This window comes from Crotalus tigris, unplaced genomic scaffold, assembly GCF_016545835.1.
Source record: "Crotalus tigris isolate CLP2741 ecotype Arizona unplaced genomic scaffold, ASM1654583v1 scf7180000018884.865410, whole genome shotgun sequence".
Lineage (NCBI taxonomy): Eukaryota > Metazoa > Chordata > Lepidosauria > Squamata > Viperidae > Crotalus > Crotalus tigris.
The window spans coordinates 522674-538892 of NW_024097256.1; the positions used below are offsets into that span (position 1 = coordinate 522674).

The window sequence follows — 16219 nt, forward strand, 5'->3', positions numbered from 1 at the left end:
ATTTTGCCATCACATCATTTAAGTTTTCAGCAATTCCATTCCTAAAATGTCATCCAAAACTACTGCAGTCCTAAAAGATTTGCACCCTTATTTTCATTCCTCCTCTCCTATTGAGTTATTACTTTAGTGAAATAAATGTATCACGTACAATAGCTCACTGCTACACTACAGTGCAACTGTCACAGAGAATCAGTAATAGCAGTTATTGTCCAAATTAGAATGGGTGAAACTTATATAAAAATCAGACAGCATGGATTGTGTGCAAAGGATTATGTGATCATTGATTCAATTCCTCCTATCTGCTCTTTGTAGGGTTTACCAAGTAGCTAGTGCCAATGCTGGGAAACTTTGTTCCACGTTTTTTAAGTTGCCAAGCATTTAAAAATTGCACTAACTGTCCTCATGAACATACTGACTCATTTAACTTGTTCTACTATTCACTACCAAAATTCCCATGACGGATTGCAATAAAAATATAAAGCTAAAATAAAAGCCACAGGTATTAACATCAACTATTGAAATAAAAACAGGGAAAATAAGCAGGTAAAAAGGTACTCCAAAAGCCCACAAAATCTGAATCTCAATTTGGCAGGTGTGGATTGCAAAGAATGGAGACTGCCAGCAGAAAAAGCTTGCTCCAAATTACTATGGCTGCTCTTTCTCAATTGGCAATCTAAATCAACTATATTTACCCTGCCATGACAGACCAACCAGAAGCAGACAGTGCAACACACATTGTCCACAGGGATTACAGTTGTGCAGGTGGGAAGTTGTGCACTTGACAACTACACCGAACCCTAGAATTGGGTACCAAAAGAGGGCCAGAGCTCAACAATTCTACCTCCATGCACCAGGTGGCAGCAACAGACCATCAACAACTGACGCGGGGGCTTAAGAGGGCTTGCAAAATTATTATTATTGTTCCCACAAATAAGCTTATGCAAAAGGCGGGTGGATTTCTTCCTGTCTCTTCTCCGATTCCTGCTAAAGTGAGCTCCTTCACCTTTATTACACATCAAGCTGGAAGATGGTAATTACTTGGGGATGAGAGAGGATAACAGCCTGCTGCCAAATACTTTGGGTTGGGAAAAAATACAATACGGATCGGATTCAGAAACCGTAAGGTAACTTGTCTGGGTTTGGCTTAATGCCACAGTTGTGGTGGAAGGAATCAGGTTTACCTGCAGGGTTGCACCAGCATTTTTGGACATAGACCTGCACCTGGTCCCTGAGTGGTTCACTGGAGACCCTTCTCCCCAAAGGATGCAAAGAAGGCAATGCGGGCACAAAAATTAGCCCTCCAATTGAACTGGCTGAATGTAAAATTAAAATGAAATCAATTAATGAAATGCCAGTAAATTAGCATTCTTAGGCAATCTCTATAGAAACTTCTGGTGGTCACACCCAAAGGTTTGGCAGAAGGAAAAGGGCTGGGGTAGGGCATTCCTGATGTATGGCTTACAACATATATAAAACAAGCCGCTGTAGATTGCTCAGCAAGTTATGATTAAAAACAAGTCATCGCCGAGCATGGTGTCTGAATCCAGCTAAAATGAGAAGGAGGGTATTCAATGACCAAGAAGAACTGGAAAGTTTTTGACTCTCAAGCCAGAGAAGCTGGTGACCACTATGCCTGGGCAGTCACCGGGCTTTTACCCTTGGCATGGTTCAACAGTACACAGTTTCTAAGAAGAAAATAGCTGAAAAGTTGACAAAACCTTTTTAGTTTCCCAGTTAGCTTGATCTCCTTACAGATATACAAAGCATGGGCCAAATTAATCCTTCCTTCCTTCCTGTACAGGTAGTCCTCGACTTACAACCATTCATTTAGCGACAGTTTGAAGTTACAATTGCACGGAAAAGGTGACTTGCGACTGGTCCTCACGCTTACAACTGCCACAGCGTCCCCGTGGTCACGTGATCAAGAATTAGGCACTTGGAAATGGCCACATGATTATTTGTGATCTCCCAAGCTGGTTTCCCATAAGTCAGTGTTTCCCAAACTTGACAATTTTAAGGCATGAGGACTTCAACTCCCAGAATTCCACAGCCAGCAATGCTGGCTGTGGAATTCTGGGAGTTGAAGTCCACATGCCTTAAAATTGTCAAGTTTGGGAAACATTCCATAAGTAAAGGCAACGGATTCGCTTAACAACTGCATTGATTCACTTGACCAGCAAACAGGTGATAAAATTGGGTGCGACTCACTTAACTACTGCCTTATTTAGCAACTGAAATTCTGCTCTCAATTGTGGCCGTAAGTTGAGGAATGCCTGTAAAAGCACACAGATCCATTTTCCAGGTAAATATATCGTCAAGATAGTCCTAAGTAACCAGTAGATAGAAATCTTGACATTATGATGCTGCATGCAGAGATTTTGGAATTCAAAGTAGCCCGTTGACACCTCACCAGGGACAGCTCACTGGCCACATGACAGCAGAGCCATCTTTTTTGCCTTTTAATCTCTTTTAAGCCCTAGCCAAAACCGGCACGTACAACTCTGTAAGTTCAACAATGGGAACAGCGGCTTTACAAAAAAATTGTCCTTAATGAGAACAGCATCTGACACATATGCCTTTCAAAGAGACACAGCTCATCACCCTTATCCTTTGAAATCAGTCTGAGCTGAGGAAAAAACTGTGGGCACCTCTCTCACACACCCACACACACTCTCTCACACACAATGTATATACATGTATTACAGAAGCACTGGCACGTGTGCATGATGGATTTACAAGAAGTGTCTTCCATCAAAGCTACCAAAAGGCAGACAATTCATATATCCAAAATTTAAGATGCATTTTTTACAGTCCCTGGAAAAAAAATCATGAACTTTTTATGGGCCACCTTGCAGCTCCTGATATCTAATCCAACTGCACTGTTGTGGCTGTTGCAGAAGAAAAGAGAACTGTTAAGACATAGCTATTAAAGGAGGTTTCACGTAGCCATCAATCCCTTGCATTAGGTTGCTAACACCACCTAAATACCTATAAACAGCATCCACACACCTGAGAACACTTCATTCCAAAGCTTGTAATCAAGGAAGAATAAAACAAAATCTTCCCATTTTGGTGTAGCCAATTGCTAAGAAGTGAAATGAAAAGAAAAAAGGTAGCAAAAAGCATACTGGACTAATATGGATTTGGGGATTATTATGGCAATTCCCTCATGGAAGCCATTTTGAGAAGGCACTTACCCCATGTTCCCAAAAATCTGAATTTTTAAGGGTAGGTTCTCACCTTACCCGTGACAATAGCACCAAAATCTGTGGGAGAAAAGCCATCCTGGGGTCACTCCTTGTGAATTAATGGAAGTACTGCACAGGAAATCAGGGAAGTTATTATAAAACATAAGATCATTTCACAATGAAAAACAAGTCACTTCCACATATACACAAGCTGCTTAGCCAGTACATAACTAAAGAAATACAAGACACACATTTAAGCCATGAGGGAAAAATGGTAGAAATGTTTTTGCACAGGACCAATATTTAGTAATTGCACAGCACCAATACTTAGTATTCTTTTTGTGCTCTCAAATTCTTAAAATACTTACCAGTCAGTTTCTCTGCAATGGGTTTGAATTCCTCAGGACTGATGTATAAATCATTGTTAGTATCCAGGGAAGAGAAGAGAAAAAGACCCTCATTTCCCAGAGATTTCAGGGCTGTTTCCTAAGTGGAAGAAAAGGGATTCTTTAATACATACATTCACGAAATAAAGAAATTCAAATTAACCATCTGTCTCATCACCCAAGCTAGTTACGTGATATGCACCTGGACAGATAAGAAGCTTAAGAAGCACTTCTTTCAGACAAATGAAATGAGCACAGAGATCCTTTCATCAAAATAGATGTAATGCAGAAAAGCTGCAAACAGATTTCCCAGTTTGGTATTGTAATGTTGAAGACATTCCCAAAATCATCATAAATCATGGTCACATGATGGGACACAATTACTAGCAGCTCAGTTGTTGAGCACCAAAGTTCAGTCAGATTGTCTGCAAGTTGGGTGACTGTCAAATCTCCAGAACTGGGTCATAAATACTCAGGCAGGTCCATCAGAACGTCAAATGGTCATTAATGGACCAGTTGTAAATTGGGGATTTCCTGTATGCTTCTTCATATTGTAGTTGTAAGCTAGACCAGGGGTCCTCAGCCTTGGCAACTTTAAGACTTGTGGACTTCAACTCCTTTGCTGGCTGAGGAATTCTGGGAGTTGAAGTCCACAAGTCTTAAAATTGCCAAGGTTGAGGACCCCTGAGCTAGACTGAAAAAGATCTTTCAAACCACTTCTATAATACTGTCAGGAAAATTGCATTGATGCAACACAACTAAATTTGACATCTACTCAAATACCCTTATTTGTAAGCCAGCTTTCCTTTACAGTACCAAGAACCCTCCAGTTGTGTTAGACTTCATCTTTAAGTATTATGTGCATTAGTCTGATACACCCAAGGAACACCAATTTGAGGAAGGTATTAGCTATGCTTGTGAAAAATGCATGCATCATTTTCCTTTTATTTTGTATTTATCAAATTAGGGGACTGGAGGCTAAAACATATAAGGAAAGATTGGTGGAATTGGGTATGTCTAGTTTAATGAAGAGAAGGACGGGGGGGGGGGGGGCAAGATAGCAGTCTTCCAATATCTCAGAGGCTGCCACAAAGAAGAGGGAGTCAAGCTATTTTCCAGAGTGCCTGAAGGCAGGACAAGAAGCAACGGATGGAAACAAATCAAGGAGAGAAGCAACCTAGAACTAAGGCAGTGGTTCTCAACCTGTGGGTCGGGACCCCATTTGGAGTCGAACGACCATTTCACGGGGGTCGCCAAACAACGCAGTCCGCCATTTTTTCCCTTTTTCCTTAGCTGTGCTACTCCCTTTTATTCTATTGGCTTTTGAAAGCCAATAGAATAGACTCTCTTGAATAGAGTCTAATTCTATTGGCTGTCTCTGTCCTGCTGAGCCCGCCAAAAGTCCCATTCTGCAAACGGTGCTGCACCAGTTGAGTAGTCCTCGACTTACGACCGGTTGAGTAGTCCTCAACTTACGATCGGTTGGGGGGTCGCGGCATTAAAAAGGTTGAGAACCACTGAACTAAGGAGAAACTTCCTGACAGTTAGAACAATTAACCAGTGGAACAACCTGCCTCCAAAAGCGGTGAATGCTCCAACACTGGAAGTTTTAAAGAAGAGACTGGACAGCCATTTGTCTGAAATGGTATAGGGTTTCCTGCCTGAGCAGGGGGTTGGACTTGATGACCTCCAAGGTCCCTTCCAACTTTATTATTATCAAATTTGGAATCTGCCCATCTCCCTTACAGAGGGATTCTTTTCCCTTCAGGCACAGAGAACAAAATTTCACCCAGCAAGACTAACATCACAGAAGTGAATTATGTTAGGAAAAGGTGAAAAGAAGAAAGAACCAATTTCCTCTTTCATTTTCACTCTTCTAAGGCAAAGCCTTCTGATGCTAACTTTTCAGAACATATTCTCCAAAGTGGAGATTTGTGATTGCCTGGCACCTGTTTTAGTCTTGAGCAAAGGCAAATTAGAAATAGGCTGATGTTTTATGGAAGGTAAGCCAACTTTACACGATGGAATCAAAAGATAATTACCTTCCTGCTATTTGCTAGAAATGCAAGCATAAAAAGCTTAGGCTGTTATCAAATTTGCCTAGCAAATGCACTTAACTGAACAGAACTTTGTGTCATAACTGCATTCAGAATTGCACTGAAAAGTGAATAAGGCACTAACTTCCCCAGCCGCTGTTTTGTCAAAAGGTTTGCTGTTCACAAGGAATTTGAGTTTTTTAGGTAGCTCCAAATCCTGAGATTATGATTAGTGAACCATGGATTCATGCTCCGGTAGCATGGATTATGTAATCAACCAAGAACATGGTCAGAAAAATTATTATGAACAGGGTTCTAAAATATGGCCGAAGATATTTCTAAATTAAAGCAATGCTCTTCCTGTAAGTGTGGAAGCAGCAGTGGCTCTGAGCTCTGAAATTGCCTAATTTTAACAACTCGGAAAGTGATTATCTCTGTCCAGCAATGGAATATAACTGCAGCCATAGATGTAAGAATGGAAGAACAGTAAACATTTTTTAAAAATGCACTGTAAAAAGAAACAAAACTCAGTGAACTCATCCCAATATTTCCCCTTCGATAAAGTTGTGACTCCATGAGTCACAAGGATCCCCCCTCAACCATTTCTGCATCTCTGTAAACTCTGCAAGATCATGCTGCCAAAATTTAGCAGTAAAACACTGATTTTTGGCAGCATCATTTTTGGCATGCACATACCCATAATATATATATTATACTATATACATATTTTATAGATTGCACAGATATATATTCAGAGAGAGAGAGAGAGAGAGAGAGAGAGAGAGAGAGAGAGAGAGAGAGATTGTGAGGATGCACATTTTTTCCAGTTCCCTTGTAACTTTGGATGGTCACTAAATGACTGTAAGTCGAGGATTACCTATAGATATCTCCATACAATACCTTCCAATAGATTTCTTTTGAGGGACTGGAGACCTAGCACGAAAAAGATTATCTCCCTCTGGATTTTCCCAGCCTGTTTTTTAGTAAGGCTGAAATCAAACCTACAACTTATATGCAAACCTTGTACTCTAAGCACTGACCCATAATTTGTCTCCCCAAATAATTGCAAAACCTCTATGTCAGGCATGTCAAACTGCCGGCCCGCGGGCTGGATGCATCATACTGAAACCGCACGTGACTGTCGTGAGTTTGATATGCCTGCTCTGTACAGTATAGGAAGCTATATAGTATACAGCAAGATGTTTGGCCCCCCAAACATACTCTGGCTCACGGCTGAGATGTAGCAGCTGTTATATAAAAAAAACCCAGCCAAATTATCCCACTAGTTCCCATTTATTTCTGTGAGTCACTTAAGGCACATGTTCCCAATGGATTGAGTCCACAGCTCACATTCCTTCTAACTCAGCTCATTGCTGCCAAGTTGGAAAAAAACCTGCTTAATTCAGGCTGTGTTTTGGAGATATGAGAGAGTATGGGAAACATGAGTAAGTTGTTAGATTAGAAGTAAAAAAAACTCTACAGTTTTTTGGATTTTGGTGGAAGGTAATGGGTGTTGGAATCCATCCCTTTCAAACATATGGACTTCAATTCCCAGAATTCTCCTGGGGAAATCTGGGAGTTGAAGCCCATAAGGTTGAGAAACATTGGTCTATGAACGAGTGATCTCAAGTAAGGTTGGAGGGGATGAGTTTAAAATGTACTCCGTCATCTGTTATGGAGTGCAGGCAGACCACCCCCAACTCCCTAGTGCAACATGGTTTCTTCCCTCTGCGGGCTTCCACGCCGCTAGCTGTCCCATTAAAGTTCCCACAGCTCTGAAGAGCATTTATTTTCCATCTGCTATCTGCCAGCCTAAAAGGATGCTAATGCTGCCTGAAAGCTGCTGTTGTTGTCAATTATGGTCAGGAAAGCACTTAAGTGCCTTGCAGGGCTGGTTCAAACGTAGAAATAGGTTGGGGATGGATCCCAAGCTAGGACTCAGAAGAGAGGAACTCTCAGGAGCTACAAAACTCTGACATCACTAAGCACTTAAGGCCAGGACATTATTTTAGTGGCACTAGCCCAAGGCTATTTGAAATGCAGTGAGGTACAGCCAGTTATCCGTTTGACTGAGCAATGCCATTAAAATGCCTACAAGTATAATAATGTTTTGCAAGTCGGGATGTTGATTTCCCAAATATGTTTCTTTCCCCCCCCCCCCGGGGTTTTCTCACTACCTGCAAACTGGCAAGCATCAAAACCTGGAATCTGCAGGCACAATAAGCAGACTTAGAAAAAAAAAATAAAAAGATGATTTCTAACCAGTCCTAACAATCTGCATCCCTCTGCATCTTAAGGTAATCCTCGACTTATAACCATTTGTTTAGTGACCGTTCAAAATTAAAATGGCACTGAAAAAAAGTGACATGCAACTGGTCCTGGCACTTATCCAGCCTCCTTGCAGTTACATGATCAAAATTCCAACACTTGGCAACAACTGGCATGTATTTACGATGGTTGCAGCATCCTGGGGGTCACGTGTTTCCCATCTGTGACCTTCCCAGCTGGCTTTTGACAAGCAAGTCAATGAGGGAAGCTAGACTTGCTTAAAGTCCACATGATTCTCTTAACTCCATGGATTCTTTTAAATGATGATGGCAAAAATGGTCATAAAATTGTTCATGACTCACTTAACAACTGCCTTGCTTAGCACTGGAAGTTCCACTTCCAAAAGTGGTCGTAAATTGAGGAGTACCTGTATTTAGGAATTAGTTTAGTGGGGGTGCTGAAAAAGTTATTTATCCTCTGCCCCTCTCTTCAAGGAACCTTCTTTAAAGTAATTGAGGGCTGCAAAGAATTCATCAGTTTCATGCATGAAGAAGTGTGTTCTTTTGTCTGTCCTCATATGCCCCCTTCAGTTTTATGGCACCAGGAACAGAGATACATAATGAAAAGAATTCTATTAATGCTGCTGAGACTGCAATAAACATTTCTAAACAAAATGTATCACTTTATATGGCTAACTATCTTATTATGTACAGAATCCTGGGCACTCAGCTTTCATTACCCTAGTAATAAAAACATGAAAGAACCTTCAAAAGCTTCCAGCACCCCAAGAACAAACACTCTTCCAAACACCAACATTCACATCACATGACTATGAACAATTATTTCTACCCTAATAAAAACACTTCTGAATTTTATGGGGGGGCTTTCCCCCAAATACCTTTCAAACTCCCCAGGAGATTGATTGATAGATGCCATCAAGTGGGGTGTCCAGTCCAAACAAGACTGGAGTTCTAGTCCCACTTTAGGTATGAAACCTGGGTGGATGACTTTGGGTCATTCTCTCTGGTTCAGCCCAACCCATCACACAGAGCTGTGCTTGTGGGGAAAATAGGAGGCAGAAATATGAGGTATATTCACTGCCGTGTGTGTGTGTGTGTGTGTGTGTGTGTGTGAAAGAGAGAGTTGAGAGAGTGTGTGTATGTGAGAGAATTAAAAGGAAGAAACAGCTAAAACCACACATTGCTGCTCAAAGCAAGAAGCTAAAAACACCAGCCTGAAGATGACGAATGTGACTTCGTCGAAACGTTGCCAAGACACTTCCAATTTTACGCGGGAGAAAACCCGAACAACCAAAGACCTATATACAAATACCCGCGAAAACCTCAGAAAACAAATATATATATATATATATATATATATATATATATATTTAAAGTCAATCAGATAAAAATAAAGAGCTCTGGGATGTAAGATAAAAGGCCTTTTTTATTAATTGCTGAGCTTTCGTTAACAACCTGTTAACATCATCAGAGCAAAGGGCTAAATGATTAATTGTTAATTATTAATTAATTATTAATTAACAATTGTTAATTGTTAATTAATTAAATGATTAATTCCACTGATTAATTGTTCTAACTGTCAGGAAATTTCTCCTTAGTTCCAGGTTGCTTCTCTCCTTGATTAGTTTCCATCCATTGCTTCTTGTCCTGCCTTCAGGCACTTTGGAGAATAGCTTGACTCCCTCTTCTTTGGGGCAGCCCCTGACATATTGGAACACTGCTATCATGTCACCCCTCATCCTTCTCTTCATTAAACTAGACATGCCCAATTCCAATTATTTTTATTTTTATCTGATTGACTTTAAATGTCCATACCTGGGATTCCAATATTCAAAATTATTAAAGATATATATTATATTATTAAAGATATATATTTATGTATTTATGTAAATACATAAATACAAAACAGATTTTCTCCAATGCAACAGGACACAGGTACACATAACCCTACCTAAGTGATGCATCCATACAAGATGCTCAACCATCAGGTAAACAACTAACAGATGCACTTTATATCTGACATTTGCCATTTCATGATGGCCCAGGATTGCCTTTTGCACACCCAAAATGTTGGTTACTCATTACTGAAGCCAGGTTAATGTCAGAATTACATACATACATATAATTATATTGAATATCGTATTGTATTCAATATAATATAATGTGAAATATAATACAGTATGAAATGTAATGTGAAACATACCATATCACGGTACTTAATCATGATGATGATGAAGCTTACTATTATCAGTCTAAGTCCCCTTCAAAGTCCAGAGACCCCACAGCTGCCCCCCCATCCCTTGCCCCCCCACCCCACCCCTCCGTCCCGACCGCTCCCCATTACCTGCCGCCGGGCGGCCTCCGCGTCCCGATAGTATTTGGCCGCCAGCAGCGCCGCCAGGAAGGCCAGGACCAGGCCCAGCCGCGACACCCGAGCAGAAGGAGGCGGCGGTGGCGGCGGCGGGCGCCCAGAACCGCCGCCCGGGGAGGCCTCCGGAGGCGAGGCGACCTGTTCGGGCGGGCGGCCCTCGTCTTCGCCGCCGCGGGTCATGGCCGCCGCTGGCCGGGCCGGGGAGGCGCCGGCTCTCGGTCCCGCCTCGCTCCGGGTGCAGAGAGGAGGCAGCGGCGGCCTCGCGCTTCTTTCGCGGACCTCTGAAGCGGCGGCGATGGCGGCGTCTCGGGGCCCCCTCAGTCGACAAGCGGCTCCGCTTCGGCCTCGCAGACCCCCGGGCGGCGCGGCGTGGCTTGGCAGCGGAGCCTCCAGCTGCCCTCTCCCGCCTCCCGCCTCTCCCGCGCTGGTCCAGGCGGCCTGCGTGGTCTTCCTCCTGCCTCCTCCTCTCCGCATCTCCCCACGTCCGCCCCTCGAGGCCCGCTAGGCCGGCTCGAAGTTGCCCAGGGACTCGCTGTCCCCTCCTCCTCCTCCTCCTCCTCCTTGCTCCTTTTTCTTAGGTACAGACAATCCTCAACCACAACTGAGCCCAAAATTTCTGTTGTGCAGTGAAACATTTGTTAAGTGAGTTTTGCCCCATTTTGCGACATTTCTTGCCAGTTGTTCAGTGAATCGTTGTCATTGTTACTTACGTGGTTGTTAAGTGAATCTGGCTTTCCCATTGACTTGGCTTGTCAGAAGGTGGCAAAAGATGATCACAGGACCCTGGGACACTGCAACCATCCTAAATATGAATCAGTGGTCAAGCGTCTGAATTTTGATCACGTCACCATGGGGATGCTGCAATGGTCGTGTGAAAATGGTCACGTTTTTCAGTGCCTTTGTAAGTTCAAACTGTCACTAAATAAATTGTTGTAAATTGAGGACTACCTGTAATTAATTAGCTCCAGATTTCCTTCCATAAATTTCCCAACAACAACCCTGTGGGGTAGGTTGGGTCGAAGTTGAGACCAGGCTAAAGTCATCTTGGATGCTTTGGTGGGTGAAAGGGACTAGAGTCTGGGCAACTCTAGAGAAGATAAATAGGCATGGAAAGGGCTGCCACAAAGAGTTGTCTTGTTCCTGTAACATTTTGCTTTATTTTTCCTTTTTATTTTTTATGACTGGCTTAGAGGTCTATGAAAAAAGAAGATATAAACAATACAGTTTTGCAACAATACAGTGTACCAAGCAATACGACGTATCAAGATCAAGTATCAATGGGGAAGCAATGTATAATTATGTAATGATGACATTAAAAATAAATAAATGACATGACATTCAGAAATAAGAAAATAAAATAACCAGAAACAAAATCTAAAGAACCAAAGAGCAAAGAAAAAAATCTCAGAGGATCTCATTATTCTAACTCCCAGCTTAGGACATTTCAGTCCTTTATTCGTTACTCATTATCTAATTACCTGCAATAATTAGTTTTCTAACCGTCTATATCATCTATATCTATACAGTTATTTCTTACCTTATGTTCCATGCTCAATAACACACAACCAGCAAAAAAGATGGTAAGAAATAGGTATGATCCCTATACTAAAGCTTTCAGCTACTCACTACTACAGTTAGTAGTATTTATTATTATTTGCACCATTTGTATGGCTGCCCATCTTATTCAAGCAACCTGGTGGCTCACTACAATTAAAAAACAAATTTAAAACAATATACAATATCCATGAACAATTTAAACCAAAAAATCATGATGAGCACCAGAATCTACCCATGCATTGGCTCAATGCAGCCATTGTGCATTGTGCTCCTCACCCCCAGGCACAGCAGTATCGTATTTTGATGCCACCAGAACTCATTTCTGCACTAAGACGGTACCAATGTTTTTTTTAATTATTTTATTGAAGAAAAACTATAGGAACTTGCAGTTTCTCTGACAGTTTTATGTTCTATTGCAGCTGCTGCTACTTTCTATTCTGAATGTTTTTATTATTTTAAAATCTCCCAAACTACCTGGCACTTCCCAGTCTGTAACTTAAAAACAAAAGTCATGCAGAGTTTTTTGGAGATCCTTTCCTTTGGAATTTAATGGAAGTATGGTATGTCACAGAGCCTGCAAACTGCCAGAGAGATTATTGCATCATGAAAGACAAGACATTCATTAAAATATAGCTGCTTCATGGCTAAATAAAGAGGTGTACGTGCATTCTCCCATCTAGGACAATTTCACAGAAATTAATTTCTCCTTTGAAATAAATTTCAGAAACAAATTCTATTTTGTGCAACTGAGCTAAAATGGCTGGAGAAAAGAATGCAAATATTTCTGCACAGCATCCAACAAAAAGGGTGTATCCTAAAAAATATGACACTTTTTGCTGTGTTCCTGGTAGCACATCAAACTGTCTACTAAAATCCATGGAAGTCAGCCAGTGGCAGAAACTACTTTTGATTTGTGAGGATTTCTGGGGATATGTCTGAGCTTTCAAGTTCTATAAGAAGAAAGAGCCAAGACAGAACAGATTTTTATAGCATGAGTGTGCTGTGGTTGATGTAAAGTTAATGCTGGCTTTGTGGCCATTGTTATTTTTGAATTCATATTCTTTTGTTCGGAATTTCTAGTGATGTGCATAGATCTTCAAAAGACTTGAGTGAGGTTCCCAGAAATCATAAAGTATCAAAAGAGAAATTCTAAAAGACGTTTCTGAAATGGAATCTTGTTAACTGTATTTAATTTTATTTAATAAAACTTAGTTTTAGTTGCAGTTTCTAGCGCTAGCCCATAGAATGAGACTCAAAGCTCTTCTCTGTCTGGAAAAGATTGGGCAGCCCTAATCAAGAAAAAACTTTTAAGCTACCTTGCCTCCTTCTGGTCAGAGTAAAACACAACAGGTGGAACTTCTGGAAAAAAAGAGAATATGTTTCATCTCCTAAAGCTCTGTATATTAGTCAGTCCCAGGGAAAAAGCTGAAGTGTTGCTCACTGTTTATTTAAGAGGCCAATTCAGGCCTCAGAATGAAGAAACCATTAACAAGTAGCTCACGTCTGCAGGGATGTGTTATACATTCTATATAAATCTATTTTGGCTGGAATCTTCTGTATAAACTATTTGGATCGTGAACCTGTAACATTTCTGGGGCTGAGATTAAAATCCTAAAATGGTCACACTAGTATCAGGGCCTCACAGCACAATCCATATCTATGGCTTTTTTGGTTTCATCCCTACAAGATGATGATGATGATGATAATAATGATGATGATGATGATGATGATGGTAATAATAATAATAATAATAATAATAATAATGATAATAATAATAAAAAGAAGTTGGAAGGGATCTTGGAGGTCATCGAGTCCAACCCCCTGCTCAGGCAGGAAACCCTACACCACTTCGGACAAATGGCTGTCCAGTCTCTTCTTAAAAACTTCCAGTGTTGGAGCATTCACTACTTCTGGAGGCAAGTTGTTCCACTGGTTAATTGTTCTAACTGTCAGGAAGTTTCTCCTTAGTTCTAGGTTGCTTCTCTCTTTGATTAGTTTCTATCCGTTGCTTCTTGTCCTGCCTTCAGGCGCTTTGGAGAAGAGCTTGATTCCCTCTTCTTTGTGGCAGCCCCTGAGATATTGGAACACTGCTATCATGTCCCCCCTCGTCCTTCTCTTCGTTAAACTAGACATACCCAATTCCAGCAACGATGCCTCATATGTTTTAGCCTCCAGTCCCCTAATCATCTTTGTTGCTTTTCTCTGTACTCTTTCTAGAGTCTCAGTGTCTTTTTTACATCATGGTGACCAAAACTGGATGCAGTATTCCAAGTGTGGCCTTACCAAGGCATTGTAAAGTGGTATTAACACTTCATGTGATCTTGATTCTATCCCTCTGTTAATGCAGCCCAGCACTGAATTGGCTTTTTTGGCAGCTGCAGCACACTGGTGGCTCATATTTAAGTGATTGTCCACTAGGACTCCGAGATCCCTCTCATAATTACTACTATTGAGCAAGGTACCCCCTATACTATACCTGTACATTTGGTTTTTCTTGCCTAAATATAGAACCTTACTTTTTTCACCATTTAATTTCATTTGTGAAAAAAGTAAGATTCTACATGGGATGGAGGTAAAAGAAAGCAAGTTCTGTCATGCCATAATAATTTGTTTCCTTCTTCATTCTAGGAAGAATGAAGCATCCATTGCAACAGCTGGAACAGCTGGAATAATGGCTTTTACAAGACAGCTAGCTCTGTTGGTGCACAGGGATGAGACTACCAAGCAGAAAGATTTACATATCTGGGAACAGAGGCGCTGCTGGCATATTGCATCTCACCAGGTGCTTAATAAATCCAACCAAGTAATTCAATTAATCAATTAAAACAAATTGTAACTTCATATGACATTAAACCGAGATCACCATCTTTCCCTGTCTTCTTCAAAGTACTGTAATTGCAAGAATAAAAATTAGAATATTATTTTTCTCTGAAAAGATGGGATAGAAATACAACAAGTCCATATAGCATAATACAGATAGTACTCATTTAGCAACCACAATTTGGACCAGCAACTCAGTCATAAAGCAAAGTGGTCACTAAGTGAAACTGAGATTATGATCTCATTTCAGCTTTGCTTTGCAGATCTGTGAAGATCATAAGTCTGAGGACTGGTCGCAAAGTTCCTTTTTCATCACTGTTGCTAAACGAAGCAGTCATCAAATAAGGACTATCTGTGATTACTTTTTTGTTTACCTCCACTGTTTCTGCCAGTAATACATTTTCTGCTCTGTATTTCCCTGTTATTAAACAGCCTGATCTAATTTTATGCACAAAATAAGCTCGGAAATGTTTCCTATTTTCCTTATAGTTTGTTGGATATTGGCCGTTTTACTCCATGACCTACTTTCAGCAGTCACGTGGGAGGCACAATGAATACAGGTCTCTCTAAGCTGAATGTGCTACATGCAACCATATGTCAAAATTCTGCAAGGCTCCATTTGATTTATGGGACTGGTTTGAACAAAGCATTAAACAATCCTTTGTTTATGCCATTTGTCAAAGAAGTCCCCCAACCCAACCAACATGCTAAACCATCACCATAGTTTAATAATCACAAGGATGGTTCCTACACAAAGGCAGCATAGTGTCGTAGTTAAGGAGGACTAGGAAAAGGGCTCACAAGTGCTCCTATCTTATATCAAGCCATTCTATTACTTTTTGCCATTACATTATTTTTATATCCTATCTTTGATGAATGCAGGTCTTAGAATCTTTTGCTATAAAAGCCCCATCCTTTTTTAGCTAGCTGTTGTTTGGCCAAGGGATAAATATTAAGTTATTTTAATCTTCTTCCATAAATCACTGTCTATCAGATCCTTACTAAGCCTTCACAGTCCTACAGCACTTATGAAATTCCCATATTGATAAAAGAAGAATAGCTATATTTTTCCGATGATGGATTGTGGAATTAAGAACCCCAAACACATTGGAATATGTTTCATTTTTTTACTTCAGATTACTATTTTTTCCTCTTCCTCTTTTATGGATCTTTTATTGTCCAGACCTGGATGTGTGAAAAAGATTAAAATAATGAAACCACCAAAATTTCTGCCTCCCCTTATTATTTTTAGTGTCACTGTGGTGCTACAGAGCAGAGGTCCCCAACCTTTTGGGCACCAGGGACTGGTTCCATGGAGAAAGGTTTTTCCACAGATCCGAGAGGACGTGGTTTTGTGTGCTGCCTGCATCCCACGGATAGAGCTTTGCTTGTTTCTGCGGACTGGTTGTTGGAATGCCGCGGCCCGGTACCAGTCCATGGACCGGGGACCCCTACCATAGACCTTACATGTGATACTGAGGCTAATATCCACCTTGATAAATGTAGCTTAACGTATGCAGCCATTAAATGATGGATATGCATTCAGTCATAGGGACAGAAACACACAGTATTT

General features: G+C 40.9%; 1 protein-coding gene across 1 annotated transcript in view; it reads right to left on the bottom strand.

Moving 5' to 3' along the window:
- The window catches only part of SELENON (selenoprotein N), a 31761-nt gene extending 20944 nt beyond the window's left edge, over positions 1-10817 (bottom strand). The window contains exons 1-2 of the mRNA XM_039357256.1: positions 10243-10817; positions 3557-3674 (exon numbers count right to left, since the gene is read on the bottom strand). Of these exons, the coding sequence (XP_039213190.1) occupies positions 3557-3674; positions 10243-10743 (619 nt within the window). The 5' untranslated portion in view covers positions 10744-10817. The remainder of the gene's footprint in view (positions 1-3556; positions 3675-10242) is intronic.
- Positions 10818-16219: the final 5402 nt, after the last annotated feature.